The 26998-nt window shown below is 44.0% G+C and overlaps 1 protein-coding gene across 4 annotated transcripts; it reads left to right on the top strand.

Annotated features, from left to right (window-relative positions):
• Nucleotides 1–425: 425 nt before the first annotated feature.
• Nucleotides 426–26998, top strand: myo7ab (myosin VIIAb). 4 transcript variants are annotated; one of them, XM_078787480.1, is made up of 51 exons: nucleotides 426–734; nucleotides 1936–2008; nucleotides 2368–2435; nucleotides 4167–4280; nucleotides 4543–4695; nucleotides 5887–5904; nucleotides 6102–6286; nucleotides 6382–6503; nucleotides 7650–7792; nucleotides 7862–7975; nucleotides 8052–8205; nucleotides 9019–9095; nucleotides 9172–9291; nucleotides 10311–10456; nucleotides 10537–10747; nucleotides 10816–10951; nucleotides 11475–11581; nucleotides 11752–11793; nucleotides 12192–12329; nucleotides 13521–13679; nucleotides 13750–13842; nucleotides 13936–14030; nucleotides 14111–14195; nucleotides 14380–14598; nucleotides 16204–16521; nucleotides 16596–16805; nucleotides 16872–17048; nucleotides 17119–17208; nucleotides 17284–17411; nucleotides 17503–17629; nucleotides 17831–17950; nucleotides 18037–18210; nucleotides 18276–18503; nucleotides 18579–18749; nucleotides 18818–18935; nucleotides 19008–19134; nucleotides 19206–19375; nucleotides 19442–19632; nucleotides 19718–19842; nucleotides 19915–20072; nucleotides 20216–20369; nucleotides 20433–20588; nucleotides 20675–20780; nucleotides 23191–23304; nucleotides 23382–23469; nucleotides 23539–23645; nucleotides 24202–24387; nucleotides 24461–24577; nucleotides 24664–24747; nucleotides 24816–24935; nucleotides 26659–26998. In XM_078787480.1, exons 3-51 carry the CDS (start codon nucleotides 2418–2420, stop codon nucleotides 26749–26751), a joined length of 6606 nt encoding a protein of 2201 aa, XP_078643606.1. In that variant the 5' UTR covers nucleotides 426–734; nucleotides 1936–2008; nucleotides 2368–2417; the 3' UTR covers nucleotides 26752–26998. The 4 variants fall into 4 exon arrangements, with proteins under 4 accessions (XP_078643606.1, XP_078643607.1, XP_078643608.1 ...); XM_078787481.1 differs by lacking the exon at nucleotides 5887–5904; XM_078787482.1 differs by lacking the exon at nucleotides 11752–11793.

Below are 26998 nucleotides of genomic sequence, written 5' to 3'. Positions count from 1 at the left end.
ACACCCTGGACTGGTGGCCAGCCAATCACAGGGCACATATAGACAAACAACCATTCACACTCACATTCATACCTATGGACAATTTGGAGTGGCCAATTAACCTAGCATGTTTTTGGAATGTGGGAGGAAACCGGAGTACCCGGAGAAAACCCACGCATGCACGGGGAGAACATGCAAACTCCACACAGAGATGGCCGAGGGTGGAATGAAATAATTTATTATTGTATATATATTTTTTTAATGACAGGCATTATTACAATAGAAAAACAGTTTTTTGTTTCATTATGTTTGGCAGGTCTTAAACACACCATGTACATATTGTGTTTAATACACAAGACATCCATGAATAGCATTACAATAGTCCTTTTAAGTCTACCTGGCAACACACTGTTGACCCGAGTTACCTCCTTTCCTCAACAAGCTCCGCCCACCCTTCTCCAGCTAATCAGGATCAGCAGCCATGAATGAGACGCAGCAAGATTCTGGAGAGCCCCTTCGTTGACCCATACATGACAAACTCCTAACCGGACCTTCACTCGGGAGGTGGGAGACCACCAGAGACCCTAAAAGGAGGACTTTACTGGAAGGGGGACTGGAGCAGAACCCGGAGGTCAACTCTTCTTCATCATCAAGCATCAGTCCACAATCCTGTTGGTCGCCTTCGGGGCAGGACTGAAGAGCCCGGGACCAGGAGGAGGAAGAAGAAGGGGGTCTTGCCAAAGAGCGCTGAAGAGGTAAGTGGGTCGGCTTGTGGGTAAGGACTGGAGGCTTTGCTTGACTGCCAGGCCTCAGGGAACGCCGCCGGGCTCGGCTGGAGCTTTAGGCCAAAGCCTCTTAGCGCCAGCACTTATAGGAGCCATTATTGTTGTTTGCGTGGCATCATCAAGGTGATGGCTCCAGTGGGTTCTTCTTCATCTGCCAACTCCTGGAAAAACACTCGGCACAAATCTGCACCTTTGATTTCTAAGCATTATGGAGGTCCTTTTATTGCTTGGCTTTTTTAGGAGCCATCCTTTCTATTTTAATATGACGCAGGAAAAAGTGTGATGATAACCATAGAACCAGAAGCTAAAATTTGATTTTTCTTGGTCTGTGTGTTTTAAATTGACTTAAATAAATTTAAATAAATAAATAAAAATTATTCCAGCTATGTTAAAACAACAAACACGAAAAATGAACAATAGTAAACATACAACTTGAATTTTCATAAAATACATCATCTAAATAATTATCAAACTAAATGAAAATAAATGACATAAAAAAGTAACAAAAATTCTCATATTTAGAAATAAATGAATAATATAGCCCCCGTTGTTTCTCTTCAGCTGCAGTATGTAAAAAACAAAAGAATTATAACAAAAAACAGAAATAAAGTAAAATATTTCCCTCAATCAGGGAAAAAAAAATGTAAAAATTAAAAAAATCTAAAAATAATTTTTATTATTACTACTAGTAGTAGGACCAGTCCAGGGTGTACCCCGCCTCTCGCCCGAAGACAGCTGGGATAGGCTCCAGCACCCTCCACGACCCTTGTGAGGATAAGTGGTAGAAAACGAATGAACTACTAGTAGTAGTAATATTGTAGTTTATATATTATTTATGTTAGATTATATACTATACAGTGTTATTGTATTTTTCATTTCGATTAATTACATTTTCACCATAATTAAGAATTAATGGCATTTAATCACACTTACAAATATGTTTATATCTGTAATAAATAAGGGAAATGGTTTTGTGGTAGAATAATTTGATGTGCAAGTACAAAGTACATCAAATTTTGATGTAATACATTTTTTTTCACATATTTTTATATTTCACAAGTCACATATATTTAAGTGACGTTATATTTACAGCAGCAGTGATTCTGACCAAATATTTACTTGAAGTACATTGAAGTTATTTTAACAAATAAAAGTGTGTCGTCCTTTGCAGAAGCTGCGCCACTGATGGACGAGCGGGAGCCGAGGCCGACCATGAAGGTTTCCAGTCGCTCCTGCCATGTACAGTCAGTGTCTATTTTTGTCCTGATCACATGTAAATATATCTACAGTACGTACACCCAAAAGCTTTTTTCATGCAAAAAGTGCTTCTTTCTTCTGGCTTGGGATGGTAAACATGATACCTGGTGGTGGGCCGCCAGGTGACTGGTGACTCGGTGGGGGTGAACATGATTCAGCAGTCATACTAGAACTATGCTCGATACTTAAGTGATGGGATTAGCTGCTGGAATCCAATAAGCCCCCCCTTTTTACCTCCCAACCCCCTCTCTGCCGTCTCTTTTCCTTCCAGCGGACACCCGATTGAATAGCTCGTGTTTAGAAACATCACCTTCTCATGTTTTCTCCTTTTCTTTTGTCCGTGTAGAGCCGACACGTGTGACTTCTGATGTCCTGGATTCAACCCAAGACTGAACCATGGTCATTCTGCAGCAGGTAGGCCTCACTGACACTGAAGTAAAGATCTGAAAGTAAACAAAAAAAACATGGCTGACGTATGTCCGTAAGCTAGGGGATAATGCAGTTTTTTTGGTTTGCAACAATAATAATAATAATAATAATGGATGAGCCTTTGTAAGGCAGCTAAAACGATTCATTCACACCTCAGTCCCACCCTGGTGGTGGTAATCTACATCTGTAGTCACAGCACTGGAGGCAAGGTGGGTGAAGTGTCCTACCCAGGGACAAAACGACAGTGACTGGGTGGAGGCACGAGGATGCACCCAAATTGTAACGTCTTCTGGAGAGGATAGAGACAAAACACAGATTTCCACAGCAAGGCGATAAACGGTCATGTGGAGTATCCCTAGTAAAAAGATCATGAATTAAAAATGAACATTTGACGTATAAATGTTTATAAATGTATTCCGTGAACCATTTTCAGGTCCGACCCACAGTTAGTGAATACACGTCTGTCTGTGCAGCGTCGGAGAAAGTCGTACACATAAGTCTCCATCAACGTCACATGGTGTGTTCAAGGACCGCCAAACAGTGGCCTTACTTCTCTGATTTATGAACCTGATTATTTGTGTTTCTGCTCGGGTTGCCAATCGTCCCGTATTCTTCAAGAGAGTTCCGCGTCCCTTATTGAGCTGACGAGGAGGGTACTTTGTCCCGTTTTATTTATGCCCGATTATGACAACGTTATGTTGTCGCTACGGTGTCCCAGTGACCGTGAGAATGGATAACGAGTAAACTGTAAAATGTCAGCTTATTCGATCTTTTCGGCATATTTGTTTACACACTTTGCCTGACTCTACCTCTACCTCACATTGGCGTCGGCTAACAGCTAGCTCTAGCCAGAGTTACCCACCGGTCTTCAGGCTCCAGACGCAGCCAATTAGAACGGGCTTGGACTTAGAGAAGGGTCGTTACGACTGCAACAATCTGGGGAATGGGAGTCAATTGGCACTGACTTGCCCCCGTCACTCCCCATTTTAGTCCACTTTGCCTAAAGCCAGATATGCACAAGCCAATTACACTATCAGCCACACAGAAGATGAAAAATGTGATAAAGCCTGAAGAAATGAAGGACGCCAAAGGACGCTGGAACAAAGCGAAAGGATGCTGATAAAGCTTCAGTTTGCCCGATAACGCTGAAATATTTAGTCGGAAATTGAACAAGTCAAGCAACATAACAGATATGCGGGATATGTCCGAATTGGAATGATTAAACAATCCCAGATTTACAGCTAAAATATCAAGATAAATATCATGCAAAATTTAATAAAATAAATTAATAATAAAGTAATAATGAAATAATAGAAATGAATAAATAAATGAAATATAGCAAATTACAACCCAGACAAATACTAATTAAATCTCTATTGTCTCTATTTTGGGGATATCCAGTCAAATTGCATATAGTATATATTATCATAAAAATAACCACCAGTTACACTATGCACGATGTCCATTCCAAAAATAAAACCTTGATTATCTTTAAAAAAAAAAATAATGAAAAAAATTCATTATTTAGTGAAAATTGTTTTTTTTTCTTTTGAATTTTTTAGTGCTCTTGCAAAAATATGTTTGATATGATAGCTCTAGATATGACTGATCTACCAAGTTGGGCACTTTTCATGGGAATGTATTTTATTGTTCGTTTATTGGCACCCATTATGCTCATGAACAGGCCATTAACCTCGCCCTGTCTGGTCAATCCAGGGCGACTATGTGTGGCTGGACCTCAAAACGGGCCGAGAGTTTGACGTCCCCGTGGGGGCCGTGGTCAAACTGTGTGACTCCGGACAGATCCAGGTTCTGGATGACGAGGGCAGGGTGAGTTGGAAGGACAAGAAGCAACAAAAGGGTTTGGGTTGGATTTTCCATGGAATTGATTGATTGATTGATTGATTGATTGATTCCTTCCTTCCTTCCTTCCTTCCTTCCTTTCTCGCTCCCTCCTTGCTCCCTCCCTCCCTCCTTGCTCTCTCCTTCCTTCTTTCCTCCCTCCCCTTTCTTTCTTCCTCTCTCCTTCCTTCCTTCCTTCCTTCCAACCTACCTACCTTCCTTCCTTCCTTCCTTCCTCGTGTTCCTGCAGGAGCACTGGATCTCCCCTCAAAGCGCCACCAACATCAAGCCCATGCACCCCACCTCCATCCAGGGGGTGGAGGACATGATCCGCCTGGGTGACCTCAATGAAGCCGGCATTCTGCGCAACCTGCTGATCCGCTACAATGAACGTGTCATCTATGTCAGTAGCACTAAAACACCCCACCATTCACTGTCTCTACTTAACCACCTTGGATGCCATCACTACAGCCTGGCTATTAGGTTCTTTTAGATTCAGGTTAAGCTGTTTACTTCAATGCCCTGCGCTGCAATCCACTTGTTTCTATAAATACTCTAACATACAGCTGCATATCACGCTTTGGCTTTGGGCGCACCCCCAACGGCCACAACTTTAGGTGCACCCAAAAAATAGCACGTTTTAGGCAAGGCAAGCTTATTTTACTACATACTGTAATAATAAAAAAGAAACCATAAAATGCAGTAAATGCCCTAATTGTAGTACATAAGCCATGATTGGAGGCTGTTATTTCATACATTTGGATACAAGTAGAGGGATGCATGAGAAACAAGCTGGGATGACAGAACCAACCTCGCTTTGACTGCAAGCTTATTTATTAATGACAACATTGCACAACAAAGCAGCAACAGAACCGATGTTGCAACAAAAACTAAACATTCATTCATTCATTTACCATCGCTTTTCCTCATTGCAACTTGAATAATGATTTCGACAGCATGAGAAAGTGGAACTCTTTGACTGCATACAACAACAGCAGCTACAACACAACCAATATTGTAATAGTAGTAAGAAGCAAAAAATATAGATTTAATAACTTCAACAAAGATACTTTGGAGTGCATGAGAAAGTGGGAAGGAAAACCAGATGGACACTAAAGCATATACAACACAACAACAGAACCAATGTTGTAGTAGCGCTAAGGAGCACCAAACTACATTTTATAACTATAATAATTTGGAGTGCATGCTCATTTATTAAGAAGCCTATTGCCAACACAGCAACAGAACCAATGTTGTAGAAGCAGCAAGGAGCAAACAGCTCAGCCAGCATTCATTTCACTGGCGGGTTGATTGTAAACAACAGTACAGGTCACACGCTTGACTTTCACCCCAACTGCTGGGTAGCCACATTTTAAAGTGCATGAAGAGGTAGACGAGCTGCTGGATGCTTTAAATGCAACTACTTCAGTGTGTTGCCTACAGCCACAGCTGCTACTGTGCTAATTTGAGACCCCGGCGGTTCTTTGCTTTTGTAGGCCCCAAAAATGGCGGCATTTATGATATTACCAATTTGCAGTATAGAGATCAATAAACGCATAAAAGCATATGATGTTTGTTTTGTTCTCTCTTGTAGACAAATTGCGGTGGAAGGGTGAGTATAGCTTGCCGCGTAGCGTTGTCAAATGCAGTTTTTTTGCAGCTTCGCCTGCTCGGAGGGGGGCAGCCAGCTTCTCCTGGGTTTCTGTTAGTCTCCAGCTTGGCAAATGACGTGCTCATCTAAAATAGATGTCATGAAAGTGACACTGAAGATACAACTCACCATCTAATCATCTTGCCCCACCCCCGCAGACGTACACGGGTTCCATCCTGGTGGCCGTCAATCCCTACCAGCTCCTGCCCATATACACCCCCGACCAGATCCGCCTCTACACCAACAAGAAGATCGGCGAGATGCCGCCACACATATTCGCCATCGCCGACAACTGTTACTTCAACATGCAGCGTAACAACAAGGACCAGTGTTGCATCATCAGGTGAGCCATGACACACGCTGCCACCCTTCAGTTGCACAGCCTCGGACCTTCGCAGCACAAAATTGCGTTACTTGTGTTTTTCCTCACGGTGACAGCGGCGAATCCGGAGCCGGGAAGACAGAGAGCACCAAGCTGATTCTCCAGTTCTTGGCAGCCATCAGCGGTCAACACTCCTGGATCGAGCAGCAGGTCCTGGAGGCCACGCCCATCCTGGAAGGTAAGCTTAGAACTCTTCTATTCCTCAACCGCTGCACATACAAGAGTGAAAATTTGTCAAAACATTCACCGCGACTGTGTGGCTTGTGATATTATTTTCCTCCCTAATACATCACATGGTGGCGCTGTTTTTAAACCACTACACTTTCACCCCCATAATTCAGATTGATCTGATTTCTTTCTCTCTTTACAAAACACTGACTATAACTTTAGGGGGTTTAGTCAAATCACCATGAAATTTGGTACACACCTTTAGGGGACTGACAAGGACATGTGTGTACAATTTGAGCCACACATGGCTACCATCTAGCCAGACAATGTTCATTCATTCATTCATTCATTCATTTTCTACCGCTTATACTCACGAGGGCGCAGGGGATGCTGGAGCCTATCCCAGCTGTCTTTGGGCAGGGGCGGGGTACACTCCGGTTAACTGGTTCCAGACCGCGATAAGTGAATTTCCGCAAAGTAGGATTCCTTATTTATAAATGTTATATTTTCATAGGAAAAGTACAGAAAACCTCTTTTTGATCATGTTTTATACTGTTAGAGCTTCTCGAAAAGAAATAACACCCCTATAGGTGCCTTATACTCCCATTACATAATTCGGCAGACATCCATCCATTTTCTATGCCGCTTATCCCCACTAAGGTTGCAGGTATTCTGGAGCCTATCTTATGTGGTTTCAGGTGAGAGACACACCCTGGACTGGTGGCCAGCCAATCACAGGGCACATATAGACAAACAACCATTCACACTCACATTCATACCTATGGACAATTTGGAGTGCCCAATTAACCTAGCATGTTTTTGGAATGTGGGAGGAAAGCGGAGTACCTGGAGAAAACCCACGCATGCACGGGGAGAACATGCAAACTCCACACAGAGATGGCCGAGGGTGGAATTGAACCCTGGTCTCCTAGCTGTGTGGCCTGCACGCTAACCTCTGGAAATGTGTCCAATCAAGTTCCATACTTTGCATACTTACCCTACATGAAGTATGACAACATGTCTCCTGGCTGGCTAAACGAGTCCTCCTTCTGGACAGGAAGTGCCTCAAGATCCGGAGTGAACTTTGACCTTGAGCTAACATAACAGCATTCACGTTTTGCACCTTCTTCTTCTTCCCGGTCGCTTTTCCGCTCAGCCTTTGGCAACGCCAAAACCATCCGCAACGACAACTCCAGCCGATTTGGGAAGTACATCGACATCCACTTCAACAAGCGAGGGGCCATCGAGGGCGCCAAGATAGAACAGTACCTGCTGGAGAAGTCCCGAGTGTGTCGGCAGGTGAGATGGAACGTTTTTAACTGGCTTCTACTCAGACAAAAAGCATCGTGTGTTCTTGATGTTCCCCAGGCACCAGACGAGCGGAACTACCACATTTTCTACTGCATGCTGAGGGGCATGAGCCCGGAGATGAAGGCCAAGCTGGGCTTAGGTCTGGCCACGGACTACTGCTACCTCACCATGGTGGGTCTGCTGCATCAGAGCCGCCGGTGGAATGCCGGTGGGAGCATTTCACCAAGGTGCACCTTCTCCCCGGCAGGGTAACTGCACAGAGTGCGACGGTCGTGATGATCTGAACGACTACTCCAGCATCCTGTCAGCCATGAAGGTCCTCATGTTCACTGAGACCGAGACCTGGGAGATCTCCAAGCTGCTGGCAGCCATTTTGCACATGGGCAACCTGAGATTTGAGGGCAAGTCAACACCTAAATTGTTGTTGTCACTGAATGGCATGGTTCACATTTCCAAATAAAACTCGATCTGACTTTTTGGGAGCCACGGATCCGTTCTTCGTGGTCCAAGAAACGCAGTCTAGTTGTGGCAGCTCTGGAGAAACGTAAACGCTCGCTCCCAAAGATGTATTTGTACATTTTTTACTAATTTATTTTGCGTGAGAGGCACAAAGAGGCGATGATGCAACTCCACAATAGAAGAGATCATATTTGGTGCAGTTTTAAGCCAAAAAACGTGCATTTCATAAGCAGTAACCAGGAAGTTAAAAGGCTTGGAGTCGTGTTGTGGGAAGGAGGTTACGCAAACACAGTTCAGTTGCAAATGTGAAAAATGTAAATATTAGTAATATTAATGGTGTTATATTTGTAAATAGATGGTTATTTTCATGTAAAACAACCATTTTTTGTGTTGTTTATGTCGTGGCATCATTCTTTAGACATTTTGGCTATACAGTATACAGTATACAGTTCTTTTGGTATATACCATGTCTGTATAGTCTAAGAACACAATATTCTGGGTGCCTTGAAAAATCAGCCAAAATCATCAAAAATGTCTGGTACCAAATGGTAAATATCAAATAAGTAAATAAATAATCAACATTGTATTAAATGAGACCACAAAATCCAACATTTCCTGGTTTTCAGTAAAGGAAATATGAATGAATAGTTTAGTGCCTAGACAGGATGCAATAAATTCCCCCGAGTATTTATTTAACGTCAATAATTAGAGTATCTTCAAGTATAATTGTGTTCTTTTTCTCCTGTTTCTATCAGCTCGTACATACGACAACCTGGATGCCTGCGTGGTGGTGAGGTCACCTGACCTGGCCACCGCTGCATCACTCATGGAGGTGTGTAACAAATAGAGGAAAAGGTCAAGTCACAGGGAAAAAAGTACACATTTTTACTACTTCCTGTGCGCCGCAGGTTGAACCCAAGGATGTGATGGTGTGTTTGACCACCCGAACGCTGATCACACGCGGCGAAAGCGTGGCCACGCCTCTCAGTGTGGACCAAGGTCTGGATGTCAGGGATGCCTTTGTTAAGGTTTGGAAACACCAAAACCACACCTCAGATCCTTAAGAATCTTCTAGGACAAAGGTTTTCCATGGAGGGCCGCATATGGAAAAATCAAAGGATGGAAGGGCCACTTTTTAATGCAACACATGTTCATACAGTATGCTAAGAAGAGATATGAAAAGGTCTATTATTAGTAAATCAACTCTTTCTCCTTTTTCTCGATTATTATTCCCCATCCATTTCTGTCTTGTTTTTTTCCATTTCCGTTGTTTTTTTCCAAATTTATTTCCAATAAAATAAACTTAAATGTTAATTTACCACTTTCATTCATCATTCATATTCTGCATGTGAAGCAATAATTGTAAATAACAAAAACATACTTTGGATTAATTGGATTTAAATTATTCTTTATGGGAAAAATTGATTCAGTTAGGGTCCGTTTTGGTTAGAGTTACTATGTATGATTCTATATTGAATCATATATAAAGAATAAAGTGTAAATATAATGGGGAAAAAAAAGTCATATTTTTTTCCCCATTATATTTACACTTTATTCTAGTTTTTTGAAAATATTCTGACCATTTAAAAAAATGCTCTTTTCCTTTAATATTTCAACACTATGTTTCTAAAAATGTTTTTCCCTTTATCATAATATTAGGACTTTATTTAGGTTGAAGTATGACTTATTTTTCTCTTCAAGATAACAACTTTTTTCTGATGATATTAGGTCTTTATTCTCAGAATATCATAATATTTGCCAATTTAGGTTTCCAAGAATGTCAACTCTAGTCTTTACAACTTTAAAAAAATATATTTTTATTTATTATTATTATTATTAAATACTTTATTATTATATTTTATTTAATATTTATTTAATATTTCAACCTAATATTTTTTTAAATGATATTTCCTTATAATATTGTAACTTTGCAAAAATGATGACTTTTTTCTTGTAATGCTATGACCTAACATTACTACACACACACATACACACCCTGTTTTAGGAGGACCCCGATCCGAATGCGTGTTTATGTTTTCTCCCGCAGGGCATTTACGGCAGGTTGTTTGTGTGGATCGTGGACAAAATCAACGCTGCCATATACCGGCCGCCATCCTGCAATGACAACAACATCATCCGCAGGTCCATCGGCCTGCTGGACATATTTGGATTTGAGAACTTCATCGTCAACAGGTTGGTTCATGAACGAATCTGGACTTTTTCATGGGTTGCTGTTTTGTTCATGTTGCTTCTTCTTTTCCCCCCGATGACAGTTTCGAGCAGCTGTGCATCAACTTTGCAAACGAGAACCTGCAGCAGTTCTTCGTCCGGCACGTCTTCAAGCTGGAGCAGGAGGAGTACAACCTGGAGGACATCAGCTGGCAGCACATCGAGTTCACCGACAACCAGGATGCGCTGGACATGATTGCCAACAAGCCCATGAACATCATCTCCCTCATCGACGAGGAGAGCAAGTTCCCCAAGGTACCGAAGCAATCAGGATCGACCCCCTCCCGCCCCTAACTGACGGTGATTCTTTGTCCTCTTGTCAGGGAACCGACGCGACAATGCTGTACAAGCTCAACTCCCAACACAAACTCAACTCCAACTACATTCCCCCAAAGAACAGCTACCAGAGCCAGTTTGGAATCCAACATTTTGCTGGGGTGGTGCACTACGAGACCAGAGGTGAGGGAATCCTTGTTATTATGCTTCGTGGCATGCAGTTCTCTACCCAAACACTAGGGGCGCTGTTTTTCAACAACTCCTCCATCATTTTGATCAGGGGTGTCCAAACGTTTTCCACCGAGGGCTGCATACTGAAAAATGAAAGGATGCTGAAGCCATTTGATGCTTTAAAAAGCAACACACTTTGTATAGATATGCTAAGAAGTTACATATAGTATTTTTCAAGAAAAAAAATCACCTTGGCCCTTTTTACCCAATTTTTGCTGCTGTTTTAAATTCTTCTTCTTCCTCTTCTGAAAAATCTTTGTACTTTTTTTGGGTCATTTTGGTTGGCCGGCCACTCCTGTTCCATGTTTTTGCCGTTTTTGGATAATGGCTCTAAGTGTAAAGAGACATTCCTAAGTGTAAAGAACCATTCCGAAGTGTACATCCAAGTGTAAAAAGAAGTGACCTGCCATGTCATATATTCCTTCAACCTAAAACAAAGACAAAGGGGATGTGTTTGTTTTCTGTCCCTGCCTAGGATTCCTCGAGAAAAATCGTGACAGCCTCCACACGGATATCATCCAGCTGGTCCACTCGTCCAGGAACAAGTTCATCAAGCAGATCTTTCAAGCCGACGTGGCCATGGTGAGACCCAAAAACCTCCTTTTCTGCCCGGGTGACTCATAGTCCCGAGACCTCCTTTTTTTCTAGTGACTTTTTGCTTCCGTTCAGCTTTTGAAACATTTATTTCAAACTAATGTCGCCAAGCTCCTCTCCTCATCTGCTGTCTCTCGGCTCTCTTCCTTTGCCATCAGTTTCTGTGCGGCTATCAGCAGCCCAGCACGCCTACTCCGAAGGTAACGTCGGGTCTTTAGCAGCGTGTTTGCTCCAATGTTGGCTAATCTTTTCAAAACAACCTCCCCTGAATTGAAAGGTACCCGCTGAGAGTAGCTTCCCTTCCTTCGAGCTCTTCTTTATTTCACAGGTGGAATAAATTTTGCATGAGAATCATCTTCAAACTCTCTGACAGAGCCACTCTCACTCCACGACCACTCCACTGACAGCTGGACATTTGAGTTCTGTGTGACATCTGTCAGAGATTTTGTTCCGTCTTGTGAGTCGTAGTGTTGTTGTGTGGCGCTCCAATGATAGAATGCGTGGATTCTTCCTGCCCTAAAGCCTGCAGAGGAGAGCACACGCCACACGAACTCCAGAGTCAGTGCAGTTTAAGGACCAACCGTGTGTGCGTTCACAGGGTGTCGAGACCAGGAAACGCTCTCCGACTCTGAGCAGCCAGTTCAAGCGCTCCCTCGAGATGCTGATGAGGACGCTCAGCGTGTGTCAGCCCTTCTTTGTCCGTTGCATAAAACCCAACGAGCTCAAGAAACCGATGGTGAGTTCACAGTTCTAATGGACCTACGTCCATTATTACATTATTGTGCATGTAGTTTTGCATTAACATTTTCCAGCCACTAGGGGGCACCTTAATGCTGACAAATGAAAAGTACTTTTCCTTTATTCAATGCTTCCCAAACTTTTTACAGTCCCGCACCCCTTCAGACATTTGAACTGAACATGAAGCCTTTTTAAGGTCATGCCACAGCATCTCAATAAGATTCAGGTCTTCATTTGGTTTTTCTTCAGCCATTCAGAGGTGGACTTGCTGGTGTGTTTTGGATCATTGTCCTGCTGCAGAACCCAAGTTGGTTTCAGCTTCAGGTCACCAACAGATGGCCGGACATTTTCCTTCACAATTTTTTGGTAGACAGCAGTATTCATGGTTCCATTTATCTCAGCAAGTCTTCCAGGTCCTAAAGCAGCAAAAGAGCCCCATACCATCACACTACCACCACCATATTTTACTCTTGGTATGATGTTCTTTTTCTGAAATGTGTCGTTACTTTTACGGCAGATGTGATGGGACACACACCTTCCAAAAAGTTCCGCTTTTGCCTCGTCAGACCGCAGAGTATTTTCCCAAAGGTCTTGGGGATCATCAAGATCTTTTCTGGCAAGATTGAGACTCGCTTTAGTGTTCTTTTTGTTCAGCAGTGGTTTTGGTCTTGGAACTCTGCCATGAAGGCCGTTTTTGCCCAGTGTCTTTCTTATGGTGTTGGATGGATGTTGTTGTGGGGTCTTTTGTGACCTCTTGGATGAGTCGTTGCTGCGCTCTTGGGGTCATTTTGGTTGGCTGGACACCCCTGGGAAGGTTCCCCACTGTTCCATGGCTTTGCCATTTGTGGATAATGGCTCTCACTGTGGTGTGCTGGAGTCCCAAAACTTTATAACCTTTTCCACGAGCTCAATATCAGTTACTAAGTTATGTTTTAACAAGGGGGTCGATCACTTTTAATGTAGCTTTGGATTTCTTTTCTCCCTTAATAATAACGTTTCATTTAAAAACTGGATTATGTGTTTAGTTGTGTTGTCATTAACTAATATTTATATTTGTTCCATGATCTCCAATAAATATGTGTGAAAATCATTTAGTTTAATACAGAGTAGCATTAAACATATGAATACCACTGAAAAAATAACAGAGAACTTCTTATCAGCAGAACTGCATTTTTGTTTGTGTGTCCAGTTGTTTGACAGAGAACTGTGCATCCGCCAGCTGCGCTACTCTGGCATGATGGAGACCATCCGAATCAGACGGGCCGGCTATCCCATCCGATACACCTTTGCCGAGTTTGTGGATCGCTACCGAGTCCTCATGCCCGGCGTCAAACCTGCACACGTACAGGTAGACTTGGCCTCTTTGTGGCTACGTATTTTTGGTGTGCGGTATAGTACTTGATGTTTTTACCACCCAGGAGGACCTGCGAGGGACTTGCCAGCAGATAGTCCTGGCCCGCCTGGGAATACATGGAGACTGGCAGATTGGAAAGACCAAGATTTTCCTCAAGGTGTTAACCTGACATGCTCACATGAAACTGGGCGAGGCCATATTTCACCTGATGGTGGCATCACTTCCTTTCTTGGCCTTCCTGTTCCACTAGGATCACCACGACATGCAGCTGGAGATCGAGCGGGACAAGGCCATCACCGACAAGGTCATCCTCATCCAGAAGGCCGTGCGTGGACTCAAGGAGAGGTCAGTAAGATTCTGGAGTAGTCGCCCTTTTGGCCCGTTTGATCCAAATGTTTGGTTTCCCTTCGACATTCCTCTATTAGGACCAACTTTCTCCGATTGAGGAGCGCTGTGACCTTCATCCAAAAGCTGTGGCGAGGTTATCGATGCAGGAAGAATTACAAAATTGTGAGTTCCTTGTGTGTTTTTAGTACAGTCCTCACCTGCTACATCGTGGTTAGAACATTCCTTCATTCATGATCTCTGATTTAGATTTAAGCCTAGTCTTACTTTGTACTTCAGAACCTCTCCCCAATGAAACGTTTTAGTTCCTGTGAGGCGCCACCGTGCTAACAATGGTTCCCCCCTCTAGATGCGTTGTGGCTTCCTGCGCCTGCAGGCCGTCTTCAGGTCCAGGAAGCACTACAGAAACTATCGCGTCATTCGGCTATGCATCACCCTCATCCAAGCCCGTTGCAGGGGGTTCCTCATCCGCCAGACATTTTGGCGGCGTCTCCGTGCTGTGTCGACCATCCAGGCGTACACCCGAGGAATGATAGCCAGACGCCTCTGTCAGAGACTCAGGGCGGAGGTAAAGAGTTATTACGTTTACTACTGCTTCTTGAATAACGTTCGCGTGCCACCCAGGGAGGGGAGTCACTGCTGAAAGTCTTGGTGGATCATAAAGAACATGCTGTACTTGATATGCCCACAGATAATTACAGAGATAACAACAATGCACGTCATGACCACAATTGACCACCAGAGGTCATATACTATTTACTGTCCCCAAAAAAGCATGTATCTTCAAATTTTTCAAAAAAAATCTTAAAAAAAAAACCCAAATTTTTCATGCAAAAAAATATAATATATATATATTAACTACAATATATATTAAAAATATATATTAACTACATTCTGAAATATATGTATATATTATTTATTTAGTATTTACTATATGTCAATTATATATGTTATTTTTGACTTTGACTTTTGACTCTAAAACTTGTTGTGCCTTTTGTATCTTTTTATTTAAAAATATACATTTTTTTATTATTTTTATTGTACCACTTGGATAGAAGCCTGTTTCAAAAATGACTTTTTTGGAATTTTGCCCATCATTCACAATCCCAATGTGAAACATGAACACATAGTATGTAAATGGAACACTGTTGGTATTTTTTTTTTCTTTTTTTTGTGAGGGCATCAAAATATGTATTTCCCATGACATTGCTAGCTAGCTCATATTAACTTGTTTTCTTGCGCTACAATACACAGAAAAGGGAAAGATATGTGTGGTCATGTTTGGTCATTGGGAATGAAGGGCGAAATTCCCCCCAAAAAGTGCAGTTCTCCTTCCAGTTTAGGAAAATAAAGTAAACAAAATTCATTCATTCATTCATTCATTTACAGAAAACAAAACGCATCGTGGCTTCTTGTTTTCAGTAATAAGACAAAATTTTCTTTTTATAAGGTTTTGAAAGCAAACAATATCATTTTTTCTGTATAGGGCAAACTCTTAAACGTATTTCCTTCATGTTTCTGGAAAAAAAAAGAAAACAAATTGACATAATGTGAAGATACATGCTTTTCACTCGATGGTGACACTACCTGAAGAGTATGTGAGGATTTCTATGATATGCTGTGGAATAATCAGCACTAATCTTTTGACTTTTCAGCTTGGTGACAGCACTCACATATAATCTCTAATTGCACTGCATTTTCTAGATATTTGGATTATTTTGGATTTTCCAGTGTCACCATATAACTTAATATTTTATAACATTATATCATGCCTTATTTTTTTTTTTAAATCAAGATTGTTTTCATGATTTTGTTTGAATGCTTCAAATGTTTTTTTGCAATGAAAATGCCTCCGTGCATTATTGTTACACGTTTCCTGTTGTTGAACCAAAGTCTGAATAAATGTTTTTATTTTTGAACCGTGGGACAAATCTCAGTTTATTGTCGAGTTGGTGGTAGTAGCTTTTAGATTATGGTCCAGAGAGAGCCGGGCCGCCGGGCTTCCAGTTTACGAGGCGACGAGGCAGTCCCAGGGGGGTGAGTGTGGTGAGGAACGACAGGATGGAGAAGGATTACGTGTTGACGTGTGTTTTTACGGCATAGCATGTCTTCAGGTGAAGTTCCTTCATATTGAGAAGAGTTCACCTTCTACCCTCCTGCCCTCACCGAACAGCTGCAGCATCGCCAGGAGGCAGAGCGCCAGCGCCTGGCAGAGGAGGAGCAGCTCTGCAACCAGATGACGGCACGGCGGGCCAAGGCGGAGGCTGAGAGAAAGCACCAGGAGCGCCTGGTCCAGCTGGCCCAACAGCAGGAGGAGAGGGAGCGGGAGGAGCGGGAGGAAGCCCGCAGGAAGAAGGAGCTGCTGGAGCAGATGGAAAGAGAGAGGGAGCAGCCCGTGGATCACTCGGACATGGTGGACCGCATGTTCGGGTTCCTGGGAAACCCTGGACTTTTGCCCAACCAGAACGGCCAAGCTCCGGCTGGCTTTGAGGTACGTCTTGATTCCGTTCTACTGCCAAATACTGCAGTACGGTATACAGTATATAAAGTATAGATATTTCTCAGGACTTGGTGAACGTACACCGCGGTGAGGAGGCTGAAGTGGAGGTGGTGAACGACGCATTGCCGCTGCCCGACGAGGAAGACGAGGATCTGTCTGAGTACAAGTTCCCCAAGTTCGCCGCCACCTACTTCCAAGGCGTTTCCACCCATACGTACGTCAGACGGGCGCTGAAGCAACCGCTGCTCTTTCACGAGGATGAAGGAGACCAGCTGGTGAGGCCGCTCGGGATCTCCAAACTGTACAAGAGCCAGATGGATCTATCCTGTCTTGTCTACCAGGCTGCATTAGCTGTGTGGATCACCATCCTGAGGTTCATGGGGGACCTCCCCGAGCCCAAATGCCAGCTGGTCCTCAACGATGGCAGCGAGAAGATCCCCGTCATGACCAAGATCTATGAAACCCTCGGCAAGAGGACCTACAAGAGGGAGCTGCAGGAGCTGCAACAGGATACGGAGGTAAGGGAGTGACATGGTTGCCCTCCAAACACTAGCATGCAAAGTTGCACATTTTTTCTCCTTTCTACAGAACAGCTCCATAGAAGGCCAGAAGAGGAACAGTGTCAGACATAAGCTTGTATCTCTTACGCTGAAGAGGAAGTCCAAGATCACTGAGGAGGTGAGGACTATACCCACGACCCATTGTTGAAAAGACAATTCATATGACTGATGTTGGCCTTTTCATGGCAACCAGGTAACCAGGCGGCTGACCGAAGGGGACTACAGCCTCCAGGGGAACAGCATGCTCGAGGACCGACCCACCTCCAACCTGGAGAAACTTCACTTCATCATCGGAAACGGCATCCTGAGGCCTGCACTCAGGTGACCGCAGTAACTTCAGCCCCGGAAAAGTAGACCCTAGATAGGGTTCACTTTGGTTCATTTCAATCTGGATGTCTGGACTGTCCCTTAGGGATGAGATCTACTGTCAGATCTGCAAGCAGCTCACCCAAAATCCTTCCAAGAGCAGCCACGCCCGTGGATGGATCCTCCTGTCGCTCTGTGTCGGTTGCTTTTCACCTTCGGAAAAGTTTGTCAAGGTTAGAGTTGGCTTGATCCAGCAACTAAAAAACAACATTAGAACTCTTCAAATCAGTCATCCATTATTCTGGTCTGTCTGAAAACAGCCATTCCATAGTTTGGTCTTCAAGTGTCGGAGAGTTACTATCTACCAGTGCCGCCATGATTTCATGTAACAGTAAAAATCATCAAGGAACCTTCTGCTCTTTGGTTGTTTTCAGTATTTAAGGACGTTCCTGAACAATGGCCCGCCTGGTTATGCTCCGTATTGTGAGGAAAGACTGCGGAGGACGTTTGTCAACCGCACACGGACTCAACCGCCTTCTTGGTTGGAGTTACAGGTATCCGAAGAAGAGACCAACCCCGAAAGCCTCCAATGGATGGCACATTGACTTGGAGTTTCTGAGAATTCCGTTGTCCCGCACAGGCCACTAAATCAAAGAAGCCCATCATGCTTCCGGTGACGTTTATGGACGGCACCACCAAGACGCTCCTGGCGGACTCGGCCACCACTGCCAGTGAGCTTTGCAACGCTCTGGCGGACAAAATCAACCTCACCGATCGCTTTGGGTTCTCGTTGTACATTGCTCTCTTCGACAAGGTAACACATGGGACCAATACCAGGAGAACACTGAAGGATTTAAAGGAACTCAATCCGCCCTTCAGGTATCATCGCTGGGCAGCGGCAGTGATCATGTCATGGACGCCGTCTCCCAGTGTGAGCAGTACGCCAAGGAGCAGGGCGCCCAGGAGCGCAACGCGCCTTGGAGGTTGTTCTTTAGAAAGGAGATCTTCACGCCGTGGCATGACCCCGCTGACGACTACGTGGCCACCAACCTCATTTACCAGCAGATCGTGCGAGGGGTGAAGTTTGGAGAGTACCGCTGTGAGAGGGTGAGCGGCTCCTGTCGCCTTGTCACTGTGTTCTTTCAAAGATCTGGACTATAATATGACGGGTTTCTTCAAAAGGAGGAGGATCTAGCCGAGCTGGCCTCTCAGCAGTACTACATAGATTACGGCATGGAGATCCTTCACGATCGCCTCCTTAGCCTCATCCCCTCCTACATCCCAGACAGGGAAATCACCTCCACCAAGACGCCAGAGAAGTGGGCTCAGCTCATCGTTACCGCCCACAAGAAGGTAGCTCTTGCCAAAAGCTGAGACTTCCTGTGTTTTACTGGAGTTTCATCACCAGCAATTCTGCCCAGGGTCTGCATAGTAAGAGGAGGCCCAACACACAGAAGGTGAAGGAGGACTTGGTGTCTTTTGCTCGATTAAAGTGGCCTTTGTTGTTCTCGCGCTTCTATGAGGCCTTCAAGTTCTCAGGTTGGTCAAACAAAGACGCCAATGGGTTCCATCAGGTTCCTCGTGTCTCACCTTGGACTTGTGTTTAAACAGGGCCGAGTCTGCCTAAGAACGACGTCATCGTCGCTGTCAACTGGACAGGTGTTTACTTTGTAGACGAGCAGGAGCAGGTCCTTCTGGAACTTTCTTTCCCGGAAATCATTGCGGTATCCAGCAGCAGGTGTGATGCCAAACGGGAGGTCACATGATCACGGTTGCATTGTTCTGATTCTGATTGGTGGAATCCTGCAGAGGCGGCAAACTCCAAGGCCAGAGTTTCACACTGGCCACCATCAAAGGAGACGAGTACACGTTCACCTCCAACAATGCAGAGGACATCCGGGACTTAGTGGTGGCCTTTTTGGAAGGTCTGCGGAAGCGGTCCAAGTTTGTGGTCGGACTTTTGGACTGTCCCAACCCTGGTGCGACTCTGCAAGTACCCAAAAATGAATACACAAGTGATAATGGTCTAAACTTTCATCTTCCAGTGGGGGCAGAGTCCACATTCCTGAGTTTCTCCAAGGGGGATCTGATCATACTGGATGAACACAACGGAGAGCATGTGATGAACTCCGGCTGGGCTCACGGGATCAACGACAGGACCAAGCAGCGAGGCGACTTCCCGGCTGACTGCGTCTATGTTCTGCCCACCATCACCAGACCTCAGTATGACATTGTGGTGAGTGAGGACCAGAGGTGGAGACAGCTATGAAGTCTCCCATGGATCACAGTTGATTCCAAGGCTACCATTGTGAAAATCATAGGCTCTGGTGACGATGACTCCCGATCAGAGGAGGGAATCCGTCACACTGTCCCAGATGAGCCTTGATGACAATGAGGATAAAACGAAGGCCTACACTCTGGAGGAGTTCTCCTACGATTACTTCAGGTGGACGTGCTGACTCGTGACTCATTTGTCCCAATCTACAGCTGAATAAGTCCTCCTTTGTGGTCTCTCCAGGCCTCCTCCGAAGAGCACTCTGAGCAGGGTGATGATCTCCAAAGCTCGAGGGAAGGAGCGTCTGTGGAGTTGCAGCAGGGAGCCTCTCAAGCAGCCTCTTCTGAAGAAGGTCTTAGCCCATGAGGAGCTTTCCCAGGAGGCTTGCCAGGCGTTCATGGATATCCTTTTATGGAGGATTACACCAAAACATGGTAGAGCCGGTTCTGGTATCTGGTATGGTTTTGTATGTTTCACATGATCACGTTATGCTTGGAGAAGCACAAAACCATGAGTGTCTAAACAACCTTGACTTTGACTGTACCTGTGATGAAGTACATGGGTGACTACCCGTCCAAGCGGGTGCGCTCGGTCAATGAGCTCACCGATCAGATCTTCGAAGGAGCCCTGAAGGCCGAGCCGCTCAAAGACGAGATCTTCTGTCAGATTCTAAAGCAGCTCACAGACAATCACATCAAGTAAGGAGCCCAGAAGATGCTCTTTAAGGCCACTGTGGTGGTCCAACATGTCATGTGCTTTAGGTACAGCGAGGAGAAAGGCTGGGAGCTGCTGTGGTTGTGTACTGGCTTGTTTCCTCCCAGTAACATCCTGCTACCTCACGTCCAGAAGTTCCTCCAGTCCAAGAAGCACTATCCTCTGGCTCCCGACTGCATGCAGCGGCTGCAGAAAGCCTTAAGGTAATGCACTCGCCCGTAAAGCCAACCCTGTTTCTTCACTATTGCCTTGCTCCAATGGATCTTGCCTGGCTTGGGATTTGTGGTAGAAACGGATCGAGGAAGTACCCTCCTCACCTGGTGGAGGTAGAGGCCATCCAGCACAAAACCACACAGATCTTCCACAAAGTTTATTTCCCAGATGACTCGGACGAGGTCAGTGTGGACTTCATTGTATCTCTATTGTATGTTTTTATATGGAATACAGAAGTGATGCGGTGTCCTAATTTCTTTGTTTGTCCAGCCACGGTTGTCCAAACTATCTGACCACATCCTGAGAAATGAAAGCATGATATTTTGTAAAGGAACACGTGTAATATGTTAAGAAGTTATGTACAGTAAAGTCTCGTTATATCGATATCGGTTAAAACGAATTACTACTTATTATGATACTATTTTCATTTCCCGGCAAATTTCTAGTCTTTTATGATATAATTAGCTCCGTTAGTACGATACCCGGTTATTATGATAATCTGGTTACTACGATGCCCTTTTCATCTCCCGCCAGCCAATTTGGTCTGCTTATATCGATACAAAAGCAGCTTAAATCAATCTTTGCTTAAGGATTTCAATACCAAAAAAGAACACAGCTAACGGCTGCTTCCAGTCAACTTTATTTGCACACTTCCACCACCAGAGTGCAGCACACACAGCGGAAAACACCCGTCCCTCGCGCCTACCCCTCCGGGTGGCAACACCTTCCCTATCGATAGTTCCGGGGTGAATTATGTCCCGGTAACCGGTAATCACTACAGCGTAAGTTTATTTTTATTTACTGTAGTACAAAATGTATTGTAGTACAAAAGCATGCTAGATACGCAATCCATGAACTCAAGGAGAAAATTACATGCCATATCAAAGATCCGCCCACTTTTAATGCAGTTCGGCGCAGGATCGGATATATGGATAGTCCGGTTATATCGGTATTTTTCCGACTCCCGAGAATATCGATATAACGAGACTTTACTGTATATTTCAAGATAAAACTGCATTTCATCTTTGTGATATACAGACGTCCTTCACATTTCGAACATTGCTCCCTCACGCTCTCTGTTTTTCAAAAATGTATTCATAAATTGTAGCTATTTCACGGTTGACTATGGCCTATTAATAGTCACAAATATTGAAAGACAAGTCATACACTATATGACCAAAAGTATTTGCTCGCTTGCCGTGACTCGATATGATGTCGGTCCACGTTTTGCAGCTTCAACTCTTCATGGAGGGCCGTCCACAAGGTTGAGGAGTGTGTTTATTTGTGAAGTGAGTGTGAATTTTTGACCATTCTTCCAAAAGCCCACACACTGATGTTGGTGGAGAAGGCCTGGCTCTAAGTCTCCGCTCCAATTCATCCCAAAGGTGTTCTATCGGGTTCATCCACACCAGACTCTGTCATCCATGTCTTTATGGACCTGGCTCATGTTGGAAGAGGAAGGGGCTCCTCCAAACTGTGCCCACTAGGTTGGGAGCATGGAATTGTCCAAAATGTTTTTTGTCCTGAAGCATTCAAAGTTCCTTTTTATTGGAACTAAGGGGCCACGTCCAACTCCTGAAAAACAACCCCACATCATAATTCCTCCTCCACCAAATTTCACACTCCACACAATGCAGTCCCAAATGTACCGTTCTCCTGGCAACCTCCAAAGCCAGACTCGTCCTCTGTAGTCCAGTGCCGGCGTGCTTTGCACGGCCATGAAGCTCTCTGTGTTCTGTACTTGGGCTAATCTGAAGGCCTCATGAAGTTTGGAGCTCTGTAGGACTTGACTGTGCAGATGTCGACAACCTTTTTTGCGCTATGCTCTGCAGCATCCGCTGATCCCTCTCCATTAGTTGGCCTGTTGCTGTTCTTCCCAAACTCCTCCATTTTCTTATATTAAAGCTGACAGTTGACTGTGGAATATTTAGGAGTGAGGAAATTTCACGACTGGATTCGTTGCACTGGTGGCATTCCGATTGACAGAGCTCCTTGAGAGCCGCCCATTCTTTCACAAATGTTTATAGAAACAGTGTGCATGTCTTGGTGCTTGGTTTTATAAGTTGTTAGAATACATGATACTTTTGGTAATGGTGTATGTGGTATTCTGGTCACTCAGCGTCAGTAATGAAAAGTTCACCCCCATTCCCTGTTGGCTTCTTACTTTGTCCTCTTCTTCCCTGATTAGTTTGAAGCCCTTTCTCAAGTTTAGAATAAATAAATTGGAGGCTTGCTAGCTAACCAGCATGTTACTGATCCCGTGGCCTGCACATTAGCAACAATAAAAGTACAATAGGGATTTTAAAAGTGACTATAGGGGTGTTATTTCATGTCTACAAGGCTCTAATGGTAAAAAAATATTTTGAAAGTCACAAACAGGTTTTGTGTGTTTTGACTATGAAAATATTTCAGATTGAATAATATTAGGGTTAATATTACTATTTTTTTATGTACCGGTATACAGGTACATAGATTCTTCCATGATAAGAAAATGACTTATACCGGTATAAATGATAACATAAAGAAGCAGAGTTGATGACAAAGAAGTGTAGCTCACACCCTCAGCGTTCGGTCTTTGGCGTCCGTTGGCAGGTGTTTGAAGTGGAGTCCAGCACCAAGGCCAAAGATTTCTGCCACAACATTTCTGGACGCTTGTTGCTCAAATCGTCGGAGGGCTTCAGCCTTTTTGTCAAGATCACAGACAAGGTACAAAACGACACATAAATGGATTAGTTTTGGCACCATTGTTGTCATCCGTGGATCATGTATGTTTGGTTCTCCAGGTGATCAGTGTGCCGGATGGCGACTTCTTCTTTGACTTTGTGCGCCACCTGACCGACTGGATCAAGAAAGCGAGACACGTGAAAGACAGTAAAGAGAACTTGATCGCCGTTAGGTGAACATTTCACACGGCATGATCATCCATCTGTGTTTGTGCAGGTGTGGTGCCTTCACTGACCTACCAGGTGTTCTTCATGAAGAAGCTGTGGACCAACACCATGCCTGGCAAGGACGCTATGGCAGACTCCATCTTCCACTACTACCAAGTCGTTTCACTTTCTTATTTCACATTTGAAGATGTTTGTGTTCCCATTGTCAATAATTGTAAAAGGCACCAAAGTAACACCGTACCGTACCAGTTTTTGGTACCCTGGTGTTGACGTACCAATGTACCTTAAGGGCAGCGCTACAAATGCTGCAGAATCTGGCAAGGAAGACAAAAAGATCAGTTGAGGGTTTTACCATTCCAGGTGATCTCAACCAAGTGATCTAGTACTGGAGTCCATGAAGCAGGTGGGTCCTCCACTGACATGCCAGTTGTTCTTCATGAAGAACTGTGGACTACTATGCCCAGCAAGGATGCCATGGCCGAGTCCAGCCTCCACTGCTACCAAGTCATTTCACTTTATTTCACATTTGAGGATAAAAATTGTTTCATTGTCAAGAAAGTCATGAAAGGGTATCAAACTGGTATGGTAGCAACACACCATGCAGATTCTGGTATGGAAGACAAAAAGATCAAATCAGGGTTTTCCTCTTTCACCAAGTAATCAAGTGCCGGTCCTCGGCTGTAGTCCACTAAGTTGTGGGTCCTCTATGCAGGAGCTGCCAAAGTACCTGCGAGGCTACCACAAGTGTTCCAAGGATGAAGTGCACCAGCTGGCGGCGCTCATCTACCAGGTGAAGTTTGAAGACGACAAGTCCCACTTCCAGAACATGCCCAAGATCCTCAAGGACCTCGTCCCCCAGGATCAGAGTCGACACTTGTCCCCTGACGACTGGAAGAGGGTGAGCGGGATTTTGGTTTTAGCATGGATCAAAGTTTGCTATAAAAACTGGTGCATTTCTTTGCTCCTGTCAGTCCATCATGTCAGTGTTCAACAAACAGTCTGGAAAGACGAAAGAAGAAGCTAAACTGTCCTTCCTGAAAATCATCTACAAGTGGCCCACCTTTGGGTCTGCCTTCTTTGAGGTCAAGGTACAAACCTCCCGATCAGTTTGAAGATCAGGGAATACCTCTTTCAGAAAACACACTGGTCACTGGTCTTTTCTGTTTTGATGCAGCAAACCACTGATCCAAATTACCCAGAAACCCTCTTGATCGCCATCAACAAACATGGAGTCAGTCTCATTGACCCCAAGTCCAAGGTAGGCGCAGGTTTCAGAGCGTACGAAGAGACTCGAAACCAAGTACATTTGGTATTGGTTCCTGACAGGACATCCTGACCACGCACCCCTTCACCAAGATCTCCAACTGGAGCAGTGGCAACACCTACTTCCACATCACCATCGGGAACCTGGTGCGAGGCAGCAAGCTGCTGTGCGAAACCTCGCTGGTAAGTTCCTACCATCAGTGGTCCAGTTTGCTGTCATGACAAAGATGCTAGGAATAGACTGATAGGACTGTCGTCCATTCCAACAGAAATTCCTTTAACCGTGCGATGCATAAGTGGGTCAAAAATGACCCGGTCAGGTTGTTTTCTTGAAATATCTTTTCATCATTTCATATTCCAGGTATTCCTCAAAAAACATGTTTTTAATATCATGCCATTCACATTTTTAACTTTATACATTTTAAGAATTTTTAGTTTTTGTGTTACTACCCCAACCTTCCATAAGTGGGTGAAAAATGACCCGCATGCATTTTCTATGGAATCCAATAGGAACCTTTGATTCTTATCAACTTTGGCTTGGAATAAATTAACTGTAGACCACACAGACTATATCAGAAGTATCACCCCTCAGGAAGATTATTTTACACATAAAGTAATATAATATATTACACATATAATATTGTGTATGTGTCCTTCATGACTGTTAGTACAGTAAAGTCTCGTTATATCGATATCGGTTAAAACGAATTATTACTTATTACGATACTATTTTCATTTCCCGGCAAATTTCTAGTCTTTTATGATATAATTAGCTCCGTTAGTACGATACCCGGTTATTATGATAATCCGGTTACTACGATGCCCTTTTCATCTCCCGCCAGCCAATTTGGTCTGCTTATATCGATACAAAAGCAGCTTAAATCAATCTTTGCTTAAGGATTTCAATACCAAAAAAGAACACGGCGAACGGCTGCTTCCAGTCAACTTTATTTTTCACACTTCCACCACCAGAGTGCAGCACACACAGCGGAAAACACCCGTCCCTCGCGCCTACCCCTCCGGGTGGCAACACCTTCCCTATCGATAGTTCCGGGGTGAATTATGTCCCGGTAACCGGTAATCACTACAGTGTAAGTTTATTTTTATTTACTGTAGTACAAAATGTATAGTAGTACAAAAGCATGCTAGATACGCAATCCATGAACTCAAGGAGAAAATTACATGCCATATCAAAGATCCGCCCACTTTTAATGCAGTTCGGCGCAGGATCGGATATATGGATAGTCCGGTTATATCGGTATTTTTTCCGACTCCCGAGAATATCAATATAACGAGACTTTACTGTATTATCAACAAATGAGCCTACTTTATAACTAGCTGACATTAGCTGGCTAACATTGCTATATGTATTGTTGGTCATTACTCTTTTGTTTACAGATGCTGGATGAAATCATTCTTGGTCCTAAATATAATACTAAATATCATACAAGTGATTATTCCTAACCAAAATGGCAAAATTGGCATAAAAAGGCATTGATTCTAGTATGGGTCATTTTTGACCCACTTATGGAAGAGTGTAGGGTCACTCGTGCATCTAAGGGTTAACAAAAGAGAAAAGTCCTATTGTGTGTTTGTTGTTGGTACTGTATGTTTGCGAGCAACGACTTCTCGGTTGGTAGAAAATGATGCAAAACAACCAAACGTCATTCCAGTGCGCCTCCAACAACAAAACAATAAATTCTTTGAACAAACGTGAAATATTTGTAGCACAATGCACAAAGCCTTTTTGATTGTTTGTCCATTCGCGTGTTAGCTCGCAAGCCACTTCCTGATTCCTAGAAAATGCCCTTACTCGTAGACAGGCGGGACTCAACAAACCCATCACGGCTCGAATGGCAAGAAATCTATGTCCTATCTAAAATTGTCACCTTTGACCCCTCCTCAGGGCTACAAGATGGACGACCTGCTGACGTCGTACATCAGCCAGATGTTGACCACCATGACCAAACAACGGAGCTCTCGCGGCAGCAGCAAGTGAACACCGGCGGCGTCTCCTATATTGGCCCTTAACACTCACTAGTTGCCTTCCGGTCGTAGGTGGCGTCACCGTGCAGCTAGCGTCCCCCCTAGCACCTCTATGCAACAATGTCACGTATGTGCATCAACATTTTTCTGGAGACTCGATTCAGCAACGTTTTGATCATTTTTGACGTTTCTTTGTAGGCCAGTTAACTATTAAAAAGATTTTGTAGGCAGGCTAGTTGTCTAAAAATGTAGCTCATCCT

The sequence above is a fragment of the Doryrhamphus excisus genome, linkage group LG21 (assembly GCF_037039965.1).
Source record: "Doryrhamphus excisus strain RoL-2023G ecotype Guam linkage group LG21, RoL_Dexc_Guam_v1.1, whole genome shotgun sequence".
NCBI classification, from domain to species: Eukaryota; Metazoa; Chordata; class Actinopteri; order Syngnathiformes; family Syngnathidae; genus Doryrhamphus; species Doryrhamphus excisus.
This window is presented reverse-complemented; position numbering and strand designations above follow the sequence as displayed.

What these genes read in the sequence shown, in the direction of transcription:
- myo7ab (XM_078787480.1), top strand. An exon ending in ACGAGCTCAAGAAACCGATG is followed by an intron (nt 12,330 to 13,520) that starts GTGAGTTCACAG and finishes TTGTGTGTCCAG; the next exon opens with TTGTTTGACAGAGAACTGTG. An exon ending in AGCGAGACACGTGAAAGACA is followed by an intron (nt 23,470 to 23,538) that starts GTAAAGAGAACT and finishes GTGTTTGTGCAG; the next exon opens with GTGTGGTGCCTTCACTGACC.